A 26,108-nucleotide genomic window follows, 5' to 3' on the forward strand; every position below is an offset into this window, starting at 1 on the left:
GACTTCACTCATCCCGGAAACAGCCAGCTCCTGTGTTGTATCCCGTTTCATTTGCATGACTTACTCTCCTCCTTTTTGGTGGAGTATATCACTCAGGTGCTTCCTGAGAAAATCCAAATGGAAGATAAAATTTGAGATCTTGAGTATCTGACAACATCTAACTTTTCACTCAGAACTTAAACATTTTTTATATATTTTTTAAGAGACAGGGTCTCACTCTGTTATCCAGGCTGGGGTGCAGTAGTGCGATCATGGCTCACTGCAGCCTTGACCTCCTGGTCTCAAGAGATCCTCTTGCCTGAGCAACACCACATCTGTTTTTTTTTTTTTTGGCAGAGATGTTGCCAAAAAACAAACAAACAAAAAACAGGTGTAGTGTTGCTCAGGCAACACTATGTTGCCCAAGCTGATCTTGAACCCCTGGCCCCTAACACTCCCCCTGCCTCGGCCTCCCAAAGTGCTGGGATTACAGGCGTGAGCCACCACACTTGGCCTCACTCAGAACTTAGAAGTCATTGCTTCCTTGTCTTGTAGCTTCCCATGTTGTTGAGAAAGTTGATGCCATTCTCATTCCCAATTCATTTAGCTCTTTTTTTTTTCATAGACGTAGTATTTTACCTTTGAAGATGGTTGTCTTTTCAGGTTTTCTTCTCCCTGTAGTTGAAACTATTTTGATCTTGGTTATTAGTGTTGGGAAACAATCTTTAAAAATCTAGTGACATTTAAAATTGCTCATGTTTTGGAATTCACCGGGTGAAAACTCAGCTTTCTCACTGGAAAAACTTCTCTTCTAAAGTCTGGATCCCTTTGAAGTTCTTTTCTCTGGGAACACCGAATTTCTACAGAAAAGGATCTTTCCTCCTCCCTGAGACTTAACTGCAAGCATTGTAGAAACTAAGAATCTACCATCCTGTATAGTTAGTTGATCTTCATTTTCAGTTTATGCCTGGCATTTCTCAGTCTGAAGATTTCTGTTTCAAATTCTCAAAAGAGCAATTTTCCTTCCATGTTAAGAGCACAGTAGTAACCTAGTTACCTATCTCACTGGGTAGGAAGAATACAAACTTTTTTTTTTTTTTTGAGATGGAGGCTCGCTCTGTCGCCCAGGCTGGACTCCAGTGGCGCCATCTCAGCTCACTGCAAGCTCTGCCTTCCGGGTTCACACCACTCTCCTGCCTCAGCCTCCCGAGTAGCTGGGACTACAGGCGCCCGCCACCACACCAGCTAATTTTTTTGTATTTTTAGTAGAGACGGGGTTTCACTGTATTAGCCAGGATGGTCTCCTGACCTTGTGATCCGCCTGCTCTGCAGGGCCTGTTTTTCTCCACTGTCTAGTTCTAAGTTGTAAGGAGTAAATTGGCTTGCTTCTAATCAGTATTCCTACAATTAGGTTTGAACTTCCTCTGCTGTACTATGTCAGTACCTACTTTCCGTCCACTTTTCATCTCCCAAAAGTATTTTGACCTTTTAGCTACCATTCTTTGTCCCTAGAACTTTGTACCTCTGAATGTCATTTTGCTGAAGTCTCAAGACACAACTATAGTATTAAAACATTTGTGCTATCCACCATGTTTAATCAGAAGTCCATGGACCAATATTGTAATAGAGAAAAATCAGAAACAATCTAGATATCTAATAGGTTAACTGCCATAAAATATAGCAGCCCTACTCAATGGTCTCCTTATAGTTCAATGTTTATGTAAAGAAACCTTACATAAACCATTTGAATGTTTATGTAAAGCAACTTTAAAGAACTATAATTTCCATGGTTTTAAAAGATGAATATTAACAATTATATGCCCAGGCTGGAGTATTAGCTCACTTGTACTGAGCTAAAAATAGTACAATGAAAGAATACTTCAGAATACTAAGTGAATTCAAGGAGGTATGGTTAGAACTTATGATTTCTGAAAGGAGCACATTTTTATTACTAAAATTGCTTAGGAAAATAAAAGCAAAGCAAGCAGTTTAAGAGACAGAAAACCTGAGTTCTTAGTTTGACAATGCCAGTCATCATCATCTGGAAGGGCAGCAGAATTTTCAGACCAATTTTAGTATCATGATGCAGGCCAGGCCCAAATTGTAAGAGATAAAGAATAAGAAAAGGGGCCAGGCTGCCCGGCGCGGTGGCTCAAGCTTGTAATCCCAGCACTTTGGGAGGCCGAGACAGGCGAATCACGAGGTCAGGAGATCGAGACCATCCTGGCTAACACGGTGAAACCCCGTCTCTACTAAAAAAATACAAAAAACTAGCCGGGCGTGGTGGCGGGCGCCTGTAGTCCCAGCTACTCGGGAGGCTGAGGCAGGAGAATGACGTAAACCTGGGAGGCGGAGCTTGCAGTGAGCTGAGATCCGGCCACTGCACTCCAGCCTGGGCGGCAGAGCCAGACTCTGTCTCAAAAAAAAAAAAAAAAAAAAAGGGACCAGGCGTGGTGGCTCATGCCTGTAAATCCCAGCACTTTGGGAGGACAAGGCAGGCGGGATCACCTGAGGTCAAGAGTTCAAGATCAGCCTGACCAACATGGAGAAACCCCGTCTCTACTAAAACTAAAAAATTAGCCAGGCGTGGTGGCACATGCCTGTAATCCCAGCTACTCAGTAGGCTGAGGCAGTAGAATCGCTTGAACCTGGGAGGCGGAGGTTGTGGTGAGCCGAGATTGAGCCATTGCACTCCAGCCTGGGTAACATGAGCAAACCTCCATCTCAAAAAAAAAAAAAAAAAAAAAAAAAAAAGGATAAGGAAGCAATCTATTCAGGACGCAGTATTTTTCAAATGTGATGGGAAACAGAGTAGGGAAAAGAGGAGAAATACACAAACATATTTAAATAGTTTAGGGGATGAAGTACTGGAGGGAAGAACATCTAGATGAAGGAAAAAAAAAAAACAAACCTGAAATAAGACAATGGAAAGTAGTAAAGAGTACAATAAGTTATCCTTCGAAAAAGAGAAAGCTTCCCAAAGAGAAAAGGCCCAGTGAAGAGTTATCTTGTCTGGAGACAGGGTCTTACTTGGCACTTTGTCCAGGCTAGAGAGTAGTGATGCAATCACAGTTCATTACAGCCTTGACCTCCTGGGCTCAGGTGATCCTCCCATCTTAGTCTCCTGAGTACCTGAGACTACAGGTGCCCATCACCCTGTACGACTAATTTTTGGCTAATTTTTTTGTAGAGACAGAATTTCACCATGTTGCCCAGGCTGGTCTTAACTCCTGGGCTCAAGCAATCCACCTGCCTCAGCCTCCCAAAGTGCTGGGATTACAGGCATGAGCCCCAAGAGAGTTTTACTGCACTGAATGGGGGATAGAAAGCAGTACTGGCAACATTTTAATCAACTAGACTTCAATGATTTTTTTTTTTTTGAGATGGAGTCTCGCTCTGTTGCCCAGGCTGGAGTGCAATGGCGTGATCTTGGCTCACTGCAACCTCTGCCTCCCCGGGTCAAGCTGTTCTCCTGCCTCCCAGCCCCAGTAGCTGGGATTACAGGTGCCTGCCACCGTCTGGCTAATTCTTTTATTTTTTTTTGAGACGGAGTCTTTGTTCTGGTCGGCCTAGGCTGGAGTGCAGTGGCCAGATCTCAGCTCACTGCAAGCTCCGGCCCCGGTTCATGCTATCTCTGCTCTCAGCCTCTCTCCTCGAGTAGCTGGGACTACAGGTGCCCGGCCACCGCCTGGCTAGTTTTTGTATTTTTTAGTAGAGACGGGTTTCACCATGTTAGCCAGGATGGTCTCGATCTCCTGACCTTGTGATCCGCCCGTCTTGGCCTCCCAAAGTGCTGAGATTACAGGCTTGAGCCATCGCGCCCGGCCTAATTTTTGTATTTTTAGTAGAGACAGGGTTTCATCATGCTGGCCAAGCTGGTCTCGAACTCCCGACCTCAGGTGATCCACCCACCTCGGCCTCCCAAATTGCTGGGATGAGCCACTGCGCCCGCCCTTTAACGATTTTTAACAAATTAAAAGGATTAGCAAAGCATTTGGGGCCAAGATTTTTACTTGTACTCTCTACGCAGAATCTTCCTACATAAGCACTTTTATCCTTCCTACTCTGCCCTCAATAGGAACCTAGATTTTCTTTTACCACACCTTGCCTTTTTGTTCTTTTTATAATCTCTCACCTAGCAATCTTTTTTTTTTTTTTTGCGATGGAGTCCTGCTCTGTCACCCAGGCTGGAGTGCAGTGGCGCGATCTCAGCGCACTGCAACCTCCACCTCCCGGCTTCAAGCGATTGTCCTGCCTCAGTCTCCCGAGTAGCTGGGACTACAGACGCACACCACCATGCCCGGCTAATTTTTGTATTTTTAGTAGAGACGGAGTTTCACCATGTTGGCTAGGCTGGTCTCGAACTCTCACTGTGTTGCCCAGGCTGGAGTGCAGTAGCATGATCTTGGCTCACTGCAACATCTGCTCCTGGGGTTCAAGCGATTCTGACTCAGCCTCTAGAGTAGCTGGGACTACAGACGCCCAGCACCACACTTCGCTGATTTTTGTATTTTTATTTTGAGATGAAGTCTCACTCTGTCTCCCACGCTGGAGTACAGTGGCATGATCTTGGCTCACTGCAACCTCTGCCTCCCAGATTCAAGCAATTCTCCTGTCTCAACTTCCCAAGTAGCTGAGACTATAGGCGCACGTCACCACACTCATCTAATTTTTGTATTTTTAGTAGAGACAGGGTTTCACCATTCTGGCCAGGCTGGTCTTGAATTCCTGACCTCAGGTGGTCTGTCCGCCTCAGCCTCTCAAAGTGCTGAGATTACAGGCATGAGCCACTGTGCCCGGCCTGATTTTTATTTTTAGTAGAGACAGGGTTTCACCATGTTGGCCAGGCTGGTCTTGAACTCCTGACCTCAGTGATCCACCTGCCTTGGCCTCCCAAAGTGTTGGGATTACAGGTGTGAGCCACAGCACCCGGCCTATCTCTTCATCTTTTAATTACTACCTTTATCTAGGTACCATAGTCCCCTTGTTGCAGTTACTCATTTTCCTTTCCTCTGCCCTCAGTCCACAGCAATTTTACTTCAGTGAGTAGGTGCCCCTTAGCTATACATACTTGCCCCCAAAACCATCTGATTTTCTCAAGGTTTTTCTGCATATGACAGCCCTCCTTTAACCTAAACTCCACTGCTGAGTGAAGATAAAGTTGGGGATAAAAACATGGAGTCAAGAGATAAGCAGGTGTAACCAACAGAACAGAAATGAGTTACTGAAACAGGAATAAGCACCTTATTTAGTGATCTGGAGGTAACCTAAAAACAAAAATCCATTATTTAAAAACTGTTCTGTGTACTAGTAGTAGAGTTTCGTAGACAGTTTTTTTCACTATGAACTCTTACTACTGACTTTTAAAAAGCAATGTTTATTTGGAATAACAGTATTTTTTTGAGACGGAGTTTCGCTCTTGTCGCCCAGGCTGGAGTGCAATGGCGCGCTCGCGGCTCACTGCAGCCTCTGCCTCCCGGGTAGCTGGGATTACAGGCGTCTGCTACCATACCTGGCTAATTTTTATGTTTTTAGTAGAGACGGGGTTTTGTCATGTTGGCCAGGCTGGTGTAAAACTCCTGACCTCAGGTGATCCCCCGGCCTCCCAAAGTGCTGGGATTACAGGTGTGATTAGGCGTTAGCGATTGTGCCTGGCCTAATACTTTTTTTTTTTTTTTTTGAGACAGTGTCTTGCCGTCGCCCAGGCTGAAATGCAATGGTGCAATCTCAGCTCACTGCAACCTCCGCTTCCTGGGTTCAAGCAATTCTCCTGCCTCAGCCTCCAGAGTAGCTGGTATTATAGGTGCGTGCCACCACGCCTGGCTAATTTTTGTTTTGTATGTTTAGTAGAGATGAGGTTTTACCTGGTCTCGAACTCCTGACCTTATGATCCACCCAGCTCGGCCTCCCAAAGTGCTGGGATTACAGGCATGAGTCGCCATACCTGGCCAAGAATAATTAAAACAAACAAAAAAAAATTATTTGGAGGCAGGGTCTTGTTCTGTTGCCCATTCTCATGTGCAGTGGTGGATCATGGCTCACTGCAGCCTCCAATTTGGGCGTAAGTGATCCTCCCTCCTTAGCGTCCCAAAGTGCTGGGATTACAGTTGTGAGCCACCGCACTGGCGAAGAAAATCAACCATGCTCCAGCTAATAATCACCTCAGCAATTATCCTGAATTAGTGTCATTTTGCAAATTTTGCCATTTGACTTTATCTGATACCTTAAGTTATCCTTACTAACCTGCATATTATCCACTAAAAAAAACTAATTCACTGATGATCAAAACAAGTACCAAATGTCTGATGCTCTTTACATTTGACTATTGCCAGGGCATGAGAGCTCCTTAAATTCTCACTGTTGCCCAGGCTGGAGTTCAGTGGTGCAAATTTGGCTCACTGCAACCTCCGCTTCCTGGGTTCAAGCAATTCTCCTGCCTCAGCTTCCAGAGCAGCTGGGATTACAGGCGTGCACCACCATGCCCAGCTAATTTTTATGTTTTTAGTAGAGATGAGATTTAACCATGTTGGCCAGCCTGTCTCAGATTATCCACCTGCCTCTGCCTCCCAAAGTGTTGGGATTATAGGTGTAAGCCACCACACCCAGCCCTGAATTCTGCTTGCTATCCTAGATTTTTAGTACCTAAAGACCCAGTCTTGCTCCACAAAAAGAACACTTTATATTGGTATTCCAGGTCAGGAGGAATTCCATTTCTTGGCAAAGAAACCTATAGGCCTGCTGTTTGTTGGTTACAAATACCATAAAGACACAATCAGTTTTGCCATGTAAAATAATTTGTACAAACCCTGACAAAGTGTCTTCTAATTATCAGCATTTATGGAGGAAGGGGCAATCTACAGATAATAACCAATCAATGGACCTTTGAAATAGACATAACAAAAAATAGCTACTTTGCCAAACAAGAACAATTTTCAAACAAGGTATCCTCTTGGTGGTTTCAGATTAGGAACAGAGTAATCCTTTCATAGTTAAGCCAAAATTTAGTGTTAGAATTATATTAACATCTATAACAAATATATTAAGTACTTTTATAGCTACATCAATCATTTAATTTGATCTTCACAAACATGCTACAAAGTACTGGGCAAATATCTTACCTAGATGAGGAAACTGAGGCTCAGAAAAGTCCAGGTTCTCTGCTCTTGAGTAAAAGCTGGGATTAAACTCTGGACTTTCTGAAACAATTCAGTCTTTTTGATAGTACCATGCAACATTTCCAGAAAGCATATACGGAAACAGAATACAAAGTATTACTTAACTAACTCTTAATTACTCTGCATTTTGGATTAGAACCTAAGCAAATATGTTCTACTTTTAGTAAGTTTAATTAGAACTAAATTTCAATGTTTTTAAATTCAAAGATCTGATACAACTTACTGCATTTATATGTCAATCACTATGAAATTTGTGAAGGAGAAATATCTGCCTAGTTCTCTTATTCTTATTTAGAGTAAGACTTAATTGCTTGTCCACAGATAAGTACCCAGAAATAAGATATAAACCATTTTCAGGGGAAAACATGCATGCATTTATTTTTAAGAATTCCCAATAAGGGGGGAAAAATTCAACATCTTTAAAAATGTGTTTATTTTTTAAAAAATCAGTTGTGTACAAAAGTGTTTCGTAGTTTTTAATTCTCAAGACAAATACCCCAACCCTCCACCCACAGCCCACCCTGCTTCCACGGTATTTCTGGTGACCCCCCATTTCCCCTTACAGGAAGTTAACGGCTCAGAACAGACCCTCCTACAGAATTTATCGTCACTAACAGATTGTTTAGAATAGAGATCTAGAGAAGCTAACAAGCAAGGTTCCCTATAATGGCAGTAGACTTCCAGCAGACACCACAACAAAGCACCATCAATTGCTGAAAGCTAAAAAATAGATATTATTTTCAATAATATTTCATTTTCTATTGGAAAAGTTTTTTAAATTACATTAAATAAGTCTCTTTCCCCCCAAAGAAATAGTCTAGCTTTTATTATGATGCCTGTAAAAAGTAGGTAACAGCAAGCAGACAAGGATCGTTAACAGCACAGTGTAATGATTTCTCTCCACTCACACCTAGAATCAAACTGACAAACTGTGCCACACCTGATTATGTATAGCAGCATGGTTGAAATAACCAAGCAAAAGGTGACACATTCAAGACTCCATTTAGGTGATTGCAAGTTCATGAGGGTAGATCAGTCCAATGAAGCAGTAACAGAACAAATGGGACAAGGGAGATGGTAACACTCCCTTACCCCTATGCCACAAGATCTTTGATCTATATTGCAGCAGTGCAAATAGAACGTGTGACATAATATGTAGACACTGAAGAAAAGTCACACTTGGGAATAAAGGCTATTTATCAGTAAATACTTCAAGTTGCCTTCTTCCCAGTGACAGCAACTGGCTGATGGTAAGCATTTACTTTAAACTTGTACTAAAAATAATGGAAACGTAATTTTAAAATCAATGGTTTGTACCCTGGAATTGAAATTCCTTGAACTAGAAAAAGTGATTAATACAACATTATTTTGTAGAAGTCCATGAAATAAAGTTAACTGTAAACAGATGGCTTCCTTTTTCACATCTAAACATTGTTTCCCTCTACATATTAGAAGGTATACCTGGCTCCAGCTGTTCCCTACCCAATCCATCTTAAATCTTTAAAACAACAACAACAAAAATTCATAATTTCCTATTTTGCTACATAGGATTGTAAAACATTACCATACACCTACTGCACAGTTTTAAAAGCTCAAATCAGGCATACACTTATGCCCAAGATCTGCTTTTCACATTGGTAAACTTATTAAGCAGCCTCAACAGTAATACAGTATGCTGCATTCTGTAGTGCATAAATAAGCAAAATCCGTTTAAACTGCCAATTCTTTCTTACAGATACTTAAAAAGAATTATTTTGCATAGTTTTATGTGCCACCAACAATCATAAATGTGTATAACTTCTAAAAAATGGAAAAAAAAACCCATTCTTTCATTTCATAGATTATTCTCTTCAGAAGCAAAATACAAAATCCAAACATTTATATATCCTTGAACTTGTTACAAGGATATAAGTAAATCATAGTTGTAATTCTAAACATTTCGGGGTGCCAACTCAGAGCATCTAATTCAGTACCTAGTCCCTCAAATATTTATATACCACTGAATACTTATTTGGGTCCACTAACTGCCATTCATTCATTCATTCATTCATTCATTCATCAGTACTGAAATACTATACAGCTAATTATTTCTTCTTTTAAAAGAGGCACATACTCAGGAAACAGGCCTGATTACAACAAAAGCCTACTGGAGTATCAATGACTTCTAACAAATCGGCCTGCCCTAAATGGGATTTCACTGGATTTTTTTTTTTTAACATAATTTTTGAGACTTTTAAAACTGACAAACGGAGCCAACTCAAAAATATTAAGAATTACAAAAATAATTTCCACCAGGGTACTTTTCCCCTAGGCCTGATCTTTTAGTGTCTTTTTTCCAAACATATTTAAGAACAGAGGAAAAAAGCAATTGCTTTAGTTTCTATGTTTGGGTAACTAAATCTACCCACACACAAGAGAATAACAAAAGCAAACAGTACAGTGGGAAATATACCAGAAAGGGAAAAAAAGATCATCACATTAAATGTAAATGAGGTAAATTTTTATAATAAAGAATCTTTTATGAAGATGTCTGAAACCAAATGTACTTTCCAATTTCTTGGGCACTGGGGATGTTGAAGTGTAGTCAGATGAGTATATAACCCTATAGGGCTCATGTGCATAAAAATCAAAGCAGGATATAGCTGCCTCCAAGAGCATGTACGTATGTATGTAATGCCTGACCTTTAGAAACCTCTGAGCTCTCTCACCTTTGTCTAACCACAGGACATTAAATATACCCTGATAATACAGGCAAAAAAAAACTGGGTAGATGTGTCTGATATTTTTAAACCCAAATTCTACGAATAGTACCAAGTTGCCCTCCACTTAAAAAAAGTAATTCTAACCAATAATGGAGAAAAACCATCCACATTTTCACACAATCCCACCTTACTTCAAAATATAAAGTACAAGGTTTCAGGTATTTAAAATAAATAAAGAAAAATCTTGTTTCCTTTGGCATCTTTAGAAAATAAACTACAACAATAAAAGGAGGTGGTTGTATAAAGACATGCTTAAGCAAACATATGGGGAAAAAACAGCAACTTGTGTTTAGTATGCAATAATATCAACTATAAGAGTTTACTGTTAATTAGGAAAGCCTTACAAATTTTTGGAAGAACCTTCACATCTTTAACATTACAATATATTTAATAATGGTTCTTTTATTGCTTCTAGTATCAAGATTATTGAGAAGTCAAATGAAGTTATGCTGACGTTATGATTCAAAAATTATCTTCCAAACATTTAACGATTATAATTTAAGATAAATAACACTTAAAGAAAGCAAACCTTTTATAATATTACTTTCAATATACAGCCTTACTTTAATTCAGTCTGATTCCATTACATTTTTGTTATTTTATATTGGTCCTAAAAATTTAAAAAGAATTGTATTTCTATATATAGAACTGCCTGCATAAATCCACTTCAACCTTCATAAAATGGTCACATTAGTGTTTGATCTTGCAAAACTAATAATTTTCAAACTTTTGAACTTAGAATGAAATGAAAATTTAATACAAATAGTCTGACTATGTACAAGAGAAGGTAAAGTTTTCAATTCTCATATTATCAGAAACATCATAAAGAAAGCTAGATTTATAACACACTTCTATTCCTATGTGCATCTGAAGTATGTACAATAAAACACCAACACAGCTTTCATGTGTCAATAGGGGAAGTGCAAGCAAGAATGACTTGAAGTATCCAATAAAGCAATCTCTATAGACCCCAAAATCAGGCTAAAAACTACTGGAAACAGCTGACTGCATCCTTGCCAGTTCTCAAAGAAAAATTTCATCGTTTAAAAAACAGGTGTCAAATTCACTGAAAAACTAAGTTGGGTTCTTTCATTAAACCTGGGAATAATGTAACACCAAGTATTTACTATTTTTGCAAGAGAAATAAAATTGGCAGTTCCATTTTTACATTACTTAGGAAAAATTTAAGAGTGTTTGAAGAACTGGGACAAAACATTCCAAACCCACGACCTAAAAATGAAGCAAGGGATACATACTGTCCTTCAGCACATTTCCCCACCAAATACAGAGAAATTTACCATTAGAATATTAGCTGTGTGTGGCAAGGTGGGGGTGGGGAAAGGGGTGGGAAGGGGGGAAACAGACACTATGTCCCAGTCTGTTGACAAGGACAAAAAGGCTCTGAATAGGTCACCATCTTCAATTCTGAATAAATTTCATATTTAAGAATTCTCAAATGCTTAAAATGGTGGTCTTTTCAGCTACCCATCCTAAGAAGTCAAGTACAAGCATGCAAGTAAATTCACAGGCACAGAGGATCCATGTTAAAAACAGTTAAGGTAGCTGTGATGCAACACCAACAATTTGAATGGCCCTGACACACTCAAAGTATTATCTTAATTATTCAACAAAATCCTGAAGCAAACTCTTGCTAGTCTTGGTACACTGCTAAACACTAAAGTAGCATGTTTCTTCCATGGTTTTAGCTTAGCTCAAGGAATTTTTACACTATTAAGAAAAAAAAATTAAAGTATTTCCCCTTTTTAAATTTACACAGACGTTTAATTAGCTTTATTTACAGAGCAGGGATTTTTTTTTTTTTTTCAGTCTCCAATGGTGCCTAGATAACATCATTAGGCAAGAATGCCAGTTTAAAAGAAATCTATGCAGAATCCTAAAAATAACAGATGTTGGTGCTCCTCAAGAAGAGGCAAGCTTGACTATATCAGCAGCTCTCTATGCCTCAGTTACTCAGAAGCAATTCTGTTGCAGTCTCTACATCCCATGATTTTGAAGACAAGGCCACTATTACTGCATTCTGTAGAGAAGAAAAGGGGACAAGAAATTAAATCTCAAGGAAACATTTAAACAATACTGAATCATTCACTCTTTATATTGGGAATTAACACCTTGTTTCTTTTCTGTAAGTTGATTTACATTTGCAGTGCATGAAAAGCTTCTAAAATCAATGACAGTGATCAGTAAAAATAAAAAAAATCACTGATTTCGAAAACAGAAAATATGTTTACCAAAACTAGATTTTCTCTTATTTTCCTTTTTTTTTTTTTTTTTTTTTGAGACAGGGTCTTGCTCTATCATCGAGGCTGGAGTGCAGTGGCATGACTATCGCTCACTGCAGCCTCGACCTCCTGACCTCCTGGGTCCAAGGGATTCTCTCACCTCAGCCTTCAGAGTAGCTGGGTTACAGGCACTCACCATCACGTCCAGCTAATTTTTGTAGAGATGCGTTTTGCCATGTTGCTCTCAGGCTGCGAATTTTCTTAATTTTCTAAACCACTTTTGTCAGTCAAGAATTTGCAATAATTTAAAATCAATCAATATATCAAAATCAACATGCCCTTATGTACTTACCCTATCAAAGCCCATAGCACATAGGTTTTCTATTTTTTTGGTGTATTCTGGACTAGAAACTGGTGCTCCAGCATACACATGTGCCCAAAGTCGAGCTGTCTGTTTGAACATTTCGGGATTTTGTTTGTACTATATGGGGGGGAAAAAATTGATTGACATGACATTACAGTTATAATATTTGATATGGTATTTCAGCTCTTAATTGCCTACAATCCTACTTTTTCCAAATAAAACAAATCTACACTTAAAATGTGATTCACTTTGCATTATAGACAACCTATGTCACTCGAGAAAAGACCACTTAACCTGAAGCTTTGACTCACAATTTGTGTTGACAATAATAAAGACAAGTAACATTAATCTACTTTAATCTCCAAATCCAACAGATATAACTAGCAAAAGACTAAAATTAGATTAAGTGAAGTATTAAGAGATGTTCCAAACACTGTAAAGCAGCAAACATTATACAACTGAACACAGATTACTAGCTTATAAAAATATGTGGACATTAGCATAATTTTTTTTTTTTTTTGAGACGGAGTCTTGCTCTGTCGCCCAGGCTGGAGTGCAGTGGCCGGATCTCGGCTCGCTGCAAGCTCTGCCTCCCGGGTTTACGCCATTCTCCTGCCTCAGCCTCCCTAGTAGCTGGGACTACAGGCGCCCGCCACCTCGCCCGGCTAGTTTTTTGTATTTTTTAGTAGAGACAGGGTTTCACCGTGTTAGCCAGGATGGTCTCGATCTCCTGACCTCGTGATCCGCCCGTCTCGGCCTCCCAAAGTGCTGGGATTACAGGCTTGAGCCACCGCGCCCGGCCGACATTAGAATTTTTTACAATGTGACCAGCTTTTGTATTACCCACAGCCCAGGCTAGAATACAACTAGATTCTTCTGTTTTCTTACAGCTGCATTAGTGTACAGTGATTTATGGAAACCCACGTGCAAAGACCTAACTTATTACATAACTTGAGATGATCATAAACTCACAATAGAGTAATTTTATTAAAAGACTTCCCATATGCATTGGAAAGAGGTAAATTTATCAAATACTTTGGAACCACCATTACTTAGTAAAGCAAAGTATAAATTACTAACGCTTCAATTCACTTTAATGTTTCTTTTAAAAGTACTTTATATATTTAAATCTATTACATATTAAAATGATAAATCTACTTTCTACCACTGATTCATCACAAGAAAATAAGTCAAATTATTGAACTATCTTAGGAGCTAGAAGAAACCCTTGAGTCCAACCTTAGCCTGTAAGGCTTAGAATTCAACAGGAAAGCAAAGCTGGAATACAAGCCATGCTTTTAACAACCAAATATGAATAAATAGCACATATATAAAAAAAACATGGAAAATCCGAATTGCAAGTACTCTGAGGCAAATAACAGAATATACTGACAAGGATATATACATAAAGCAAGGAGTAAACAGATCTTCAAGGGAAAAGAAGATAATACATAAATTAAAATCTTATAGGTTAAAGAAATTTGCCAAGAGGAAGTTTCCTCAGGCAGAGGAAATATGGCAGATTGGATACAATATGTAAAAACGAATGCAATGCTTGAAAAAGCATGAGTTTGAAGAAAAGAATTTAGGAAATAAAGCTAGGTTTGCAAAGAGTTCAGATCATGGAAAAACTCTATGAACTAAAGAATTTGGACTCAAGTAGGTGACAGTAGAGCTACTAACAAGTTTTTGTTAGTGAAGTAAGATTTGCACTTTATAAAGCTACCTGATAGCAACGTAGAAGACGGAGAAAGGAAGAAAGAGGCTGAGAAAAGATCTATCAGAGCAGTTGAAAAGAATTTTTAAAAAGTGATCAGAGTAATTATGTAAATATAGTAACAGAATGATACAGGGAATGGTTATCAACAGGAGCAAAGGAGACAGAGAAAAACTCCAAAGGCTGTGACTTGGGTGGTTAACCATACGAATGTTCCTTAGATACCTGAGTGTAACACTGCCAAAACTGAATGCAATATCATAAATCCTACAAACCTATCATTCTATGATACCATCACCTACCAATTTAGTTAAACACCAGGCTCTCGTGAGAGAGGGCAAGCCTACACATTTCATCAATGTACGGGTGGTAACATCAGTATACATACGATCATCCAAGTGTCAATGTGTACAGAAAGTAAAGGTAACAAGGTCAGAACTGAGGAACTACATTTAAGAAAGATGAGTAGGAAGGGAAATAATTGTGGGAACTAACAAAGAACAGCTATGAAGTGAGGAAGAAAAGTGGGTAATATCTTAGAAGTCAAGAGAAGAAAAACTAAGGTTTAAAAAAAAAAAAAAGACTGTTCATTATATTCCAATTGCTTAAAGTAGGTATTGGCAAACTTTTTTGTTTTTTGAGAAAGGGTTCCGTTCTGTCACCCAGGCTGGAGTGCAATGGCGTGATCTCAGCTCACTGAAACCTCTGCCTCCCAGGTTCAAGCAATTCTCCCACTTCAGCCTTTCAGGTAGCTGGGACTACAGGTGCGTCCCACCACGCCGGGCTAGTTTTGTGTTTTTAGTAGAGATAGGGTTTCACCACCTATTGGTCCTGTTGGTCAGGCTGGTCTGGAACTCCTGACCTTAAGTGATCCACCCACCTCGGCCTCCCAGAGTGCTGGGATTACAGGCATGAGCCACCGCACCTGGCCAGCAAACTGTTTCTTAATGGGTCAGATACTAATAACTTAGGTCCAGTCTCTGATGTAATTATTAAACTCAGCCACTACAGCTAGAAAGTGAAATGAAAAATATTTATTCCATTCAACAAATTACCAGGTCATTGGAGACTGTGCCATGCCATGTCAGTGCCATGATAGGAGGTGATTAAAATTATTAGCAGGAGGGATCATCCTTCCTGAATAGAAGGATAAAAAGATGGATACATACACCAGCATTAATCCTAGAATCTAGATGGTAGGAATATGGGTGTTCACTGTGTAATTCTTTTGACTTTATGTGTTTGAAAATACTCATGTTAGGAAAATAGCATCTATATCCAACTAAACTAGATGTTAAAAGTCTATTAAGTTTTCACTATTACACCTGACAAAATAATCCTACAAGAAAGAAAACCATTTCAAAATTTAGTTTCAATAGAGTATGCTCATGTGTTAATGTGCAAACCATTAAAGCGGTTAAAGACTCATACATAATGTAAGGAAGTCTTTCAAAAGCAGCCATCTTACCTGATTTGCTACTACAGCATCCTGTGGATCATCTGGTTCTGCAGCTGCCAATAGTGCTTGCAATGACAATAATACCGTGCGGAGAGTCATTGCAGCTGCCCTAAAATTCAAATATGAAAATATCCCAATTAAGAGGGCTCTGCAGGCAAAAGCAATTAAGTACTTTCTTAATAAAAATTAAAAAATTGTGGAGCTAAAAGTTACTTAGATCTTTATCTTAATTATACAGTTAAGTCATAGACATTTATAATTATGTATCTGCCTATCATTTATTTTCTTCCTTACTTTACAATTTGCCTATTTCTTTTTTCTTTTTTTTTGGAGACAGGGTCTCACTCTGCCGCTCAGGCTGGAGTGGGCAGTGGCATTATCTTGTCTCACTGCGACCTCTGCCTCCTGGGTTCAAGCGATTCTCCTGTCTCAGCCTCCCAAGTAGCTGGAACTCCAAGCACACACCACCACACCCAGCATTTTTTTTTGTTTGTTTTTTCCTTTTTTCGTAAAGACCGGGTTTTGCCATGTTGCCTAGGCTGGTATCCAACTTCTGAGCTCAGGTGATCCATCCACCTTGGCCTCTCAAAGGTCAAGGATTACAGATGTGAGTTACTACACTCGGCCAGCTTTTCTATTTCTTAAGACAACTCAAATTCTGAACTGTCCTTGTTTTTCTTGTTGCCAAGATCTTTCTTGTTAATTTTATCCACTCACTTATTTTCTATCCATTTCTCTAAACACAAAGTTAAAGTGATAAATCATTAGTACCAATAGTTTGTGAGACTTTCTTTCAATGGCACTCTAAAAACAAGATACTATGAAGCAAATATATTTTTTCTTTCTTTTTTTTTCTTGAGATGAAGTCTTACTCTGTCGCCGAGGCTGGAGTGCAGTGGTGCAATCTCGGCTCACCGGAACCTCTGCTTCCCTAGTTCAAGCAATTCTCCTGCCTCAGCCTCCCAAGTAGCTGGCACATGCAACCACGCCCAGCTAATTTTTTGTAGTTTTAGTAGAACAGGGTTTCACCGTGAGAGACAGGATGGTCTTGATCTCCTGACCTCGTGATCCGCCCGCCTCGGCCTCCCAAAGTGCTGGGATTACAGGCTTGAGCCACCGTGCTTGGCCATATTTTCAAGAAAATATGAAATCATTCCATAACATTTTGAAATAGGATAACATTTTTGGCTTAAACTACATCACTTATGATTTTAAATGTTTTATAAGGAAAGTATCTTTACAAAGCTAGTATTTGTCTAAAAAATAGCATCTACTTGTCTAGTAGTAATTCTTGGCATTTCTATTAAAAAGTTGTTTCACTGGCCAGGCTCAGTGGCTCACGCCTGTAATCCCAACACTTTGGGAGGCCGGGGCAGGCAGTCATCTGAGGTCAGGAGTTTGAGATCAGCCTGGCCAACATGGTGAAACCTCATCTCTACAAAAAATGCAAAAATTAGCTAGGCATGGTGGCATGTGCCTATAATCCCAGCTACTCAGGTGGCTGAGGCAGGAGAATTGCTTGGGCTTGGGAGGCGGAGGTTGCAGTGAGCCAAAATCACGCCATTGCACTCTAGCCTGGGCGACAGAGTGAGACTTCATCTTAAAAAAAAAAAAAAAAAAAGTTGCTTCACCAATAAGAGGTATGTATAAATACAATGTGGACATATTAAAAATGTTGCATGTAAAGAGAATGACTATTTTTACCATGCAAATTAGATCATTCTTTTTTTTTCTTTTTTGAGACAGGGTCTCACACTGCCTAGGCTAAAGTGCAGTGGCACAATCACGGTTCACTGTAGCCTTGACCTCTTTGGCTCAGGTGATCCTCGTACCTCAGCCTCCTGAGTAGCTGGGACCACAGGCACATGCCAACACGCTCAGCTAATTAAAAACAATTTTTTTTTTGTAGAGACAGGGTTTCACGATGTTACCCAGGCTGGTCTCGAACTCCTGAGCTCAAGCAATCCTCTCACCTCAGCCTCTGAAAGTGCTGGGATTATAGGTGTGAGCCACAACAACTGGCCAATTACTCTAAACCAGCCTTTTTCAACTGGGTTCCTGATTTGAGCCACAGAATAGAAAAGACTGGTGACTGTTCTCTCAATTTTCCCAAGTTTGGTACATAAATAGTACTTCCCTAGATGTCTACAATAAAAGTTAATTTAGGCTGGGTGCAGTGGCTCACGCCTGTAATCCCAGCACTTAGGAAGGCCGAGGTGGGCAGATCACTTGAGGCCAGGAGTTTGAGACTACCCTGGGCAACATGGTGAAACGCAGCCTCTGCTAAAAATACAAAAATTAGCCAGATGTGGTGGCACATGCTTGTAATCCCAGTTACTTGAGGGGCTCAGGCAGGAATCGCTTGAACCTGGTAGGCAAAGGTTATATGAGTCCAGATGGCACCACTGTACTCCAGCATGCAGGACAGAGCCAGACTCTGTCTTCCACACCTCCACCCCTAGCCAAAAAGTTAAGTTATTGCCAACAACCAACAATGGACGTCTTAAGGCAATGATCTCACAGTGTTGTTCATCCAACCAGCAGCATCAGCATCCCTTGGGAAGTAATCTCTACCCCAGAGCTACTGAATCAAAAACTCCAGGGTTAACAGGTACTGCAGGTGATTCTGATGCACATTAATATTTGGCAAATACTGTTAATTAGGGTGGGCATGGTGGCTCATATCTGTAATCCCAATACTTTGGAAGGCTGAGGCGGGCAGATCACCTAAACTAGAGGTCAGGAGCTCGAGACCTACCTGGGCAACATGGCGAAATCCCGTCTCTACTAAATATACAAAAATTTCCTGGGCATGGTAGTGCACACCTCTAATCCCAGCTATTCGGGAGGCTGACGTTGCAGCGAGCTGAGATGCCACTGCACTCCAGCCTGGGTAACAGAGTGATACTCCATCAAAAATAAATAAATAAAATAAAACAAAACAAAATGAGGTATTACCTAGCACTCGTTAGAATGGCTATTATAAAAACGATGAACAAGTGTTGCTGATGATGTAAAGGAAAGGAAACCCCTGCACACTGCTGGTGGGAATGCAAATTAGTACAACCATTATGGAACACAGTATGGAGTTTCCTCAAAAAAATTAAAAATAGGGCCAGGCGCGGTGGTTCATATCTGTAATCCCAGTACTTTGAGAGGCTGAGGCAGGCGGATCGCTGGAACCCAGGGGTTTGAGACCAGCCTGGGCAAGATGGCAAAACCCCAACTCTTTAAAATTGACAATATTCTTTTAAGACATGAATCAAAACAAAAAGCCAACCTCAATCCTCAAATGTTCATTCTTGTCTTTCAACTCGCCTTTTTTTTTTTTTTCTTTTGGAGACGGCATCTCACTCTGTCCCCCAGACTGGAGTGCAGTGGCGCAATCTTGGCTCACTGCAACCTCTGCCTCCCAGGTTCAAGCAATTCTTACAACACTTAAGTGCACTACTTAATTTTCCAATGGACTTTCTAAGCAACCTAATTTTAAAATCCATGGTGTTGCCTGAAACAAAATCTTATGTTATATAATTTTTAATAAAATTATTTATTTAAAGGAAATTTACCTGAATAGCAAAGAAAAGTTTTCACTCAAAGGAAGTATTTAATACTAAGGCAATTACTAAACTCATACTTATTTTAATTTGAAATAAAAACATAAAGGCATGTAAAAGAAAAGCATCCAAATCTTGCAAGTCCTTCATACTATATCACATAGGTAGTCTAACAAATATCTCAACAAGGCAATTAACACTTTTCTTGAAAACTGATAATCTCGGGCCGGGTGTGGTGGCTCACGCCTGTAATGCCAGCACTTTAGGAGGCCAAGGCGGGCGGATCACGAGGTCAGGAAATTGAGACCATCCTGGCTAACACAGTGAAACTCCGTCTCTACTAAAATACAAAAAAATTAGCCGGGTGTGGTGGCGGTTGCCTGTAGTACCAGCTACTCTGGAGACTGAGGCAGGAGAAAGGCGTGAACCCAGGAGGCAGAGCTTGCAGTGAGCCAAGATTGCGCCACTGCTCTCCAGCCTGGGCGACAGAGCAAGACTCCATCTCAAACAAAACAAAACAAAACAAAGCAAACTGATAATCTCTCAAATTAACGAAGTTGGACCCTTACCTTATTATACCATATATAAAAATTAACTCAAAATGGATCAAAAACCTAAATGTAAGAGCTAGGAAGCAAAAACATAGGGGGAAAACTTCATGACACTGAATTTGGCAATGATTCCTTGGATATGACATCAAAGGTAGAAGAAACCAAAGAAAAAAATAAGGGAATATGCACGACAACTTTATCAAAGTTAAAAACTCCTGGCCGGGTACAATGGCTCACACCTGTAATCCCAGCACTTTGGGAGACTGAGGCAGGTGGATCACCTGAGGTCAGGAGTTCGAGACCAGCCTGGCCAACATGGTGAAACACCATCTCTATTAAAAACACAAAATTAGCCAGGCATGTTTGTAATCCCAGCTACTTGGGAAGCTGAAGCAGGAGAATTGCTTGAACACCCAGGAGGCAGAGGCTGCAGTAAGTCGAGATCATGTCACTGCACTCCAGCCTGGGCGACAAAGCGAGACTCCATCTCAAAAAAAAAAAAAAAAAAAAAAAGAAAGAAAAAAAATAATAAAAATTAAAAATAAAAATAAACACTCCTGTGAAGCTGGTGTGGTGGCACACACCTGTAGTCCCAGCTACCTGGGAGGCTGAGGTGGGAGGATCACTTGAGCCCAAGAGTTCGACGCCAGCTTGGGCAACATAGTAAGACCCCACTACTTAAAACAAAAAAGCTTCTGTGTTTCAGGAGAAAATATTTCCAAATCATTTATCTGGTGAGGGCTTAATATCCATAATATATAAAGAACTCCTACAACTCAGTAACAACAAAAAACAAACCTGGTTAAAAAATCGACAAGGGATGTGAACACACGTTTCTCCAAAGAAGATATATAAAGTGTCAACACATGAAAAGATGCTCAACACCATTAATCATTAGGGAAATGCAAACTGAAACCACAATGACCTATCACTTCATATCCATTAGAATGGCTACCATATAGGCTGGGCGCAGTGGCTCAAGCCTGTAATCCCAGCACTTCGGGAGGCCGAGATGGGCCACAAGGTCAGGAGATCGAGACCATCCTGGCTAACACGGTGAAACCCTGTCTCTACTAAAAAACGCGGGTGCCTGTAGTCCCAGCTACTCAGGAGGCTGAGGCAGGAGAATGGCGTGAACCCGGGAGGCGGAGTTTGCAGTGAGCTGAGATCCGGCCACTACACTCCAGCCTGGGCGACAGAGCGAGACTCCGTCTCAAAAAAAAAAAAAAAAAAAAAAAGAATGGCTACCATAAAAAAAAAAAGTAATTGTTAGTCAGGTTGTGGAGAAATGGAACTCTTGTGCACTACTTGTGGGAATGTAAAATGGTGAAAACTCTATGAGAAACAGTACAGCAGTCCCTCAAAAAAAACACAAAAAACAAACAAAAAAACAAAAAAAACCCACAGTTACTATATAATCCAGCAATTCCACTTATGGATATACACCCAAAAGAACTGAACGCAGGAACTGGAGTAGGTGTTAATATATGCATGTTCATAACAATATTATTCGCAACAGCCAGAAGGCAGAAGCAACTTAAGGTTTCCATGGATGGATGAATGGATCAACAAAATGTCTGGCTTTTGTATACGTATATGCGTATGTGTGTACATATATATCCTGACCTCAGGTGATCCATCCGCCTCAACCTCCAAGTGTTGGGGTTACAAGCGAGAGCCACCATGCCCAGCCTACTTACTTATTTATTTGAGACAGAGTCTCCTGCTGTTGCCCAGGCTGAAGTGCAGTGGCACAATCTCGGCTCACTGCAACCTCTGCCTCCCAGGTTCAAGTGATTCTCCCTAGTATCTGGGACTACAGTCGCATGCTACCACGCCTGGCTAACTTTTTTATATTTTTGGTAAAGACAGGATTTCACCATATTGGTCAGGCTGGTCTGGAACTCCTGACCTCAGGTGATCCATTCACCTCGGCCTCCCAAAGTGCTGGGATTATACGCGTGAGGCACCGCGCCCGGCCCTGCTTATTTGAGATAGGGTCTCATGGTCACTTAGGCTGGAATGCAGTGGTGTGATCACAGGTCCCTGTTGCCTCAACCTCAACCTCCTGAGCTTAAGTGATCCTCCAACCTCAGCCTCCCAAGTAGCTGGGACTACAGACTCATGCCACCATGCCTGGCTAATTTTTGTATTTTTTGTAGAGATGGAATTTCGCCATGTTGCCCACGCTGGTCTTGAACTCCTGAGCTCAAGCAATCCACCCGCCTTGGCCTCCCAAAGTGCTGGGATTATAGGCATGAGCCACCATGCCTGGCCTAGTAAATTTTATGCTGTGTACTTTACAAAAATTTTCTGAAAAACTTTTAAGTAGGCCAGACGCAGTGGCTCACACCTGTAATCCTAGCACTTTGGGAGGCTGAGGCAGGCAGATCACGAGGTCAGAAGATTGAGACCATCCTGGCTAACACTGTGAAACCCTGTCTCTACTAAAAATACAAAAAATTAGCCTAGAGTGGTGGCGGGCGCCTGCAGTCCCAGCTAGTAGGGAGGCTGAGGCAACAGAATAGCGTGAGCCCAGGAGGCAGAGCTTGCAGTGTGCCACTGCACTCCAGCCTGGGCGACAGAGCGAGACTCTGTCTCAAACAAAGAAACAAAAATCTAAGTAATAAGTTCTTACCTTAGAGACTCAAAAATCCTTATTATAAATACTGTCTATTTCCTCTATTTGTACTGTCTTCCTATTGTGAAGACACAGTCTCCTACAGACTCTAGATTACCATTGCAAGAATCAGAAACTTGAATGAAGAGGAGGTTAAAGAAAAAGAATCAGCCGGGGGCAGTGGCTCATGCCTGTAATCCTAGCACTTTGGGAAGCTAAGACAGGGGGACTGCTTGAGCACCAGCCAGCATGGGCAACATGGCGAGACCTCTCTCTATAAAAAATAATTTTAAAAAATTAGCCAGGCATGCTGGTGTGCACCTGTAATAGGCTGAGGTGGCAAGAATGCTTGGGGCCTGGAAGGTCAAGGCTGCAGTGAGCTGTGATCATGTCACTGCACTCCAGCCTAGGCAACAGAGCAAAACTGTGTCTGGCAGGGGCGCAAAAAAAAAAAAAAAAAAAAAGGCAGTTTGCTCTCAAAACCCTCAAAATTGAAAAAAAATCTAGAGCTATAAATTTATATACAATTCATAACAATGTCAAAGAGAAAAAGTTGTCACTTTTCTGCATGATTGAATTTTCACAGAATGTGTGAACACAGCTCACTGGAGCCCTGACTTCCAAGGCTCAAGTGATTTTCTCACCTTAGACTACCGGCACGCAACACCACGCCCAGCCAATTTTAAAACTTTTTGTATAGACAGGGTCTTGCCACGTTGCCAGTGCAGGTCTCAAACACCTGAGCCCAAGAAATACTCCTGCCTTGGCCTCCCAAATGCTAGGATTACAGGTCTGAGTCACCGCGCACAGCCAGTTTTAATCATTAATTGTAAGAAAATTAGTTCAATAATTGAGGTCAGGCGGGATGGCTCATGCCTAGTCCCAGCACTTTGGGAGGCTGAAGCAGGTAGACTGCTTGAGTCCAGGAGTTTAAGACTAGCCTGGGCAATGAGTTGAAACTCTGTCTCTACAAAAAATTAGCCAGGTGTGGTAGCACATGTCTGTAGTTACAGTTACTCGGAAGGCTGAGGTGGGAAGACTGCTTGAGCCTGGAAGGTTGAGGCTGCAGTGAGCCACAGCACTTTAGTCTGGGTGGCAGAGTGAGATTCTGTATCAAAAAAAAAAAACAAAACCAAAACAAAACCTATTGATATAGTTTGGATATTTGTCCTCTCCAAATCTCATGGTGCAATGTAATTCCCAGCGTTGGAGGTGGGGCCTGGGGAGAGGTGTTTGGATCATGGGGGCAAATAGCTCATGAATGGCTTAGAGGAACACCATTGGTCATGAATGAGTTTATGTGAGAGCTGGTTGTTTAAGTATTTTGGCCGGGCATGGTGGCTCATGCCTGTAATCCCAGCACTTTGGGAGGTCAGGTGGGTGGATGATCTGAGGTTGGTAGTTTGAAACCAGCCTGACCAACATGGAGAAACCCTGTCTCTACTAAAATTACAAAAATTAGCTGGGTGTGGTGGTGCATACCTGTAATCCCAGCTACTCGGGAGGCTGAGGCAGGAGAATCGTTTGCACCTGGGAGGTGGAGGTTGCAGTGAGCCAACATCATGCCATTGCACTCCAGCCTGGGTAACAAGAGTGAAACTCTATCTCAAAGAAAAAAAAGTGTTTTAAGGCTGGAAGCAGTGGCTCATGCCTTTAACCCCAGCACTTTGGGAGGCCAGGGTGGGTGGATCACTTGAGCCCAGGAATTCCAGACCAGCCTGGCCAACATGGCAAAAGACCATCTGTACTAAAAACACGAGTATTAGCTGGACACGGTGGCATGCACCTGTAATCCCAGCTACTCAAGAGACTGAGGCATGAGGGCACGAAAAGTGCTTAAACCTGGGAGGTGGAGGTTGCAGTGTGCCAAGATTGCACCACAGTACTTCAGCTTGGGTGACAGTCTTCAAAAAAAAAAGTGTTTTTTGGCTGGGCACAGTGGCTCACACCTGTAATCCCACCACTTTGGGAGGCCAAGGCAGGCAGATCATGAGGTCAGGAGTTTGAGACCAGCCTGGCCAACACAGTGAAACACCGTTTCTACTAAAAATACAAAAATTAGCCAGGCGTGATGGCACGTGCCTGTAGTCCCAGCTACTCGGGAGGCTGAGGCAGGACAATCGCTTGAACCCGACAGGTGGAGGTTGCAGTGAGCCGAGATCGTGCCATTGTACACCAGCCTGCACAACAGTGTGAGACTGTCTCAAAAAAAAAAAAAAAAAAAAAAAGTTTTAAAAGTACGTGGCAACTTCCTCACTCTCTGTTGCTTCCGCTCTGTTCTCTACCCTCACCATGTGAAACAGGCTCCCCTTTCATCTTTCACCGTGATCATAAGTTCCCTAAGGCCTCACCAGAAATTGAGCTGATGTTGGCATCACGCTTCCTATATAGCCTGAAGAACCACAAGCCAAATGAAATTTCTTTTCCTTATAAATTACTCAGTTTCAGGTATTCCTTTATGGCAATGCAAAAACAGCCTACCACACCTATTTTTCTAACCCTAAATACTATAGGCCAGGTGTTGGGGCTCAAGTCTATAATCTTAGCACTTCAGGAGGCCAAGGCGGAAGGATCACTTGAGGCCAGGTGCTTGAGACCAGCTTGGGCAACATAGCAAGACCCTATCTCTACAATAAATAAATAAATTTAAAGCTTTATTTTATTATTATTATTACTATTATTTTTACTGAGATGGAGCCTTGATCTGTCGCCCATGCTGGAGTACAGTGGTGTAATCTCAGATCACTGCAACCTTTGCCGCCCAGGTTCAAGTGATTGTCGTGCCTCAGCCTCCCGAGGAGTAGCTGGGACTACAGGTGTGCACCACTACACCCAGCTTTTTTGTAATTTTAGTAGAGAGGGTTTTGCCATGTTGGCCAGGCTGTTCTTGAACTCCTAACCTCAGGTAATCGCCCGCCTCAGCCTCCCAAAGTGCTGGGATTACAGGCATAAGCCATTGCACCCGGCCTAAAACTTTTTTCTTTTTTTTTGAGACGGAGTGTCGCTCTGTAGCCCAGGCTGGAGTGCAGTGGCGCAATCTCAGCTCACTGCAACCTCCGCCCCTCCAGGTTTAAGCAATTCTCTGCCTCGGCCCCCCAAATAGCTGGGATTACAGGCGTGTGTCACCATGCCTGGCTAATTTTCTTTTTTGTATTTTTAGTAGATACAGGGTTTCACCATCTTGGCCAGGCTGGTCTTGAACTCCCGACCTCATGATCCACCCACCTCGGCCTCCCAAATTGCAGGGATTACAGGCATGAGCCACCGCATCCGGCCAGCACCCGGCCTAAAACTTTAAAAAATGAATGAAAACTATAGAAACTGTATCTTTGATAATACAAAGAAATGTGTGCAATTTTGGACTGCTCTAATCTAAATTCAGTAATGTGAAACGGTATATAATTGAAAACATTCTTTTGTTCTATTTCTTCTATTTACAAAGTAGTGATCAAATCTATATTGTACTGAGATCTTTAGGATCAGTATATACAATCAACTTAAATCTATTATAACAAATCCTAACAGGCAAACTGGAGTATGAAATTTCAAAAAATGTGTCAATCTTTATAATTTAGTAGATAATGTGAATAAATCAGTACCTCGTAAATCTATCTCCAGTAAATTAATTTTGCTCCAGTCTCAAATCAGTAAGACATAGTTAATGTGGCTATGTAAATATTCATATAT

General features: G+C 41.2%; 1 protein-coding gene across 4 annotated transcripts in view; it reads right to left on the reverse strand.

Moving 5' to 3' along the window:
* Positions 1-7,566: 7,566 nt before the first annotated feature.
* UBE2K (ubiquitin conjugating enzyme E2 K) overlaps positions 7,567-26,108 on the reverse strand; it is an 87,482-nt gene continuing 68,940 nt past the window's right edge. For 3 of the 4 annotated variants that reach the window (XM_003898597.4, XM_021938381.2, XM_031664650.1), the window contains 3 exons: positions 15,706-15,805; positions 12,509-12,637; positions 7,567-11,954 (listed from right to left, as the gene is read on the reverse strand). In XM_003898597.4, coding sequence (XP_003898646.1) covers positions 11,880-11,954; positions 12,509-12,637; positions 15,706-15,805 — 304 coding nt within the window. In that variant the 3' untranslated portion in view covers positions 7,567-11,879. The remainder of the gene's footprint in view (positions 11,955-12,508; positions 12,638-15,705; positions 15,806-26,108) is intronic. The other variant, XM_021938380.2, reaches the window with a different exon arrangement.

This window comes from Papio anubis, chromosome 3 (genome assembly GCF_008728515.1).
Source record: "Papio anubis isolate 15944 chromosome 3, Panubis1.0, whole genome shotgun sequence".
Classification (NCBI taxonomy): domain Eukaryota; kingdom Metazoa; phylum Chordata; class Mammalia; order Primates; family Cercopithecidae; genus Papio; species Papio anubis.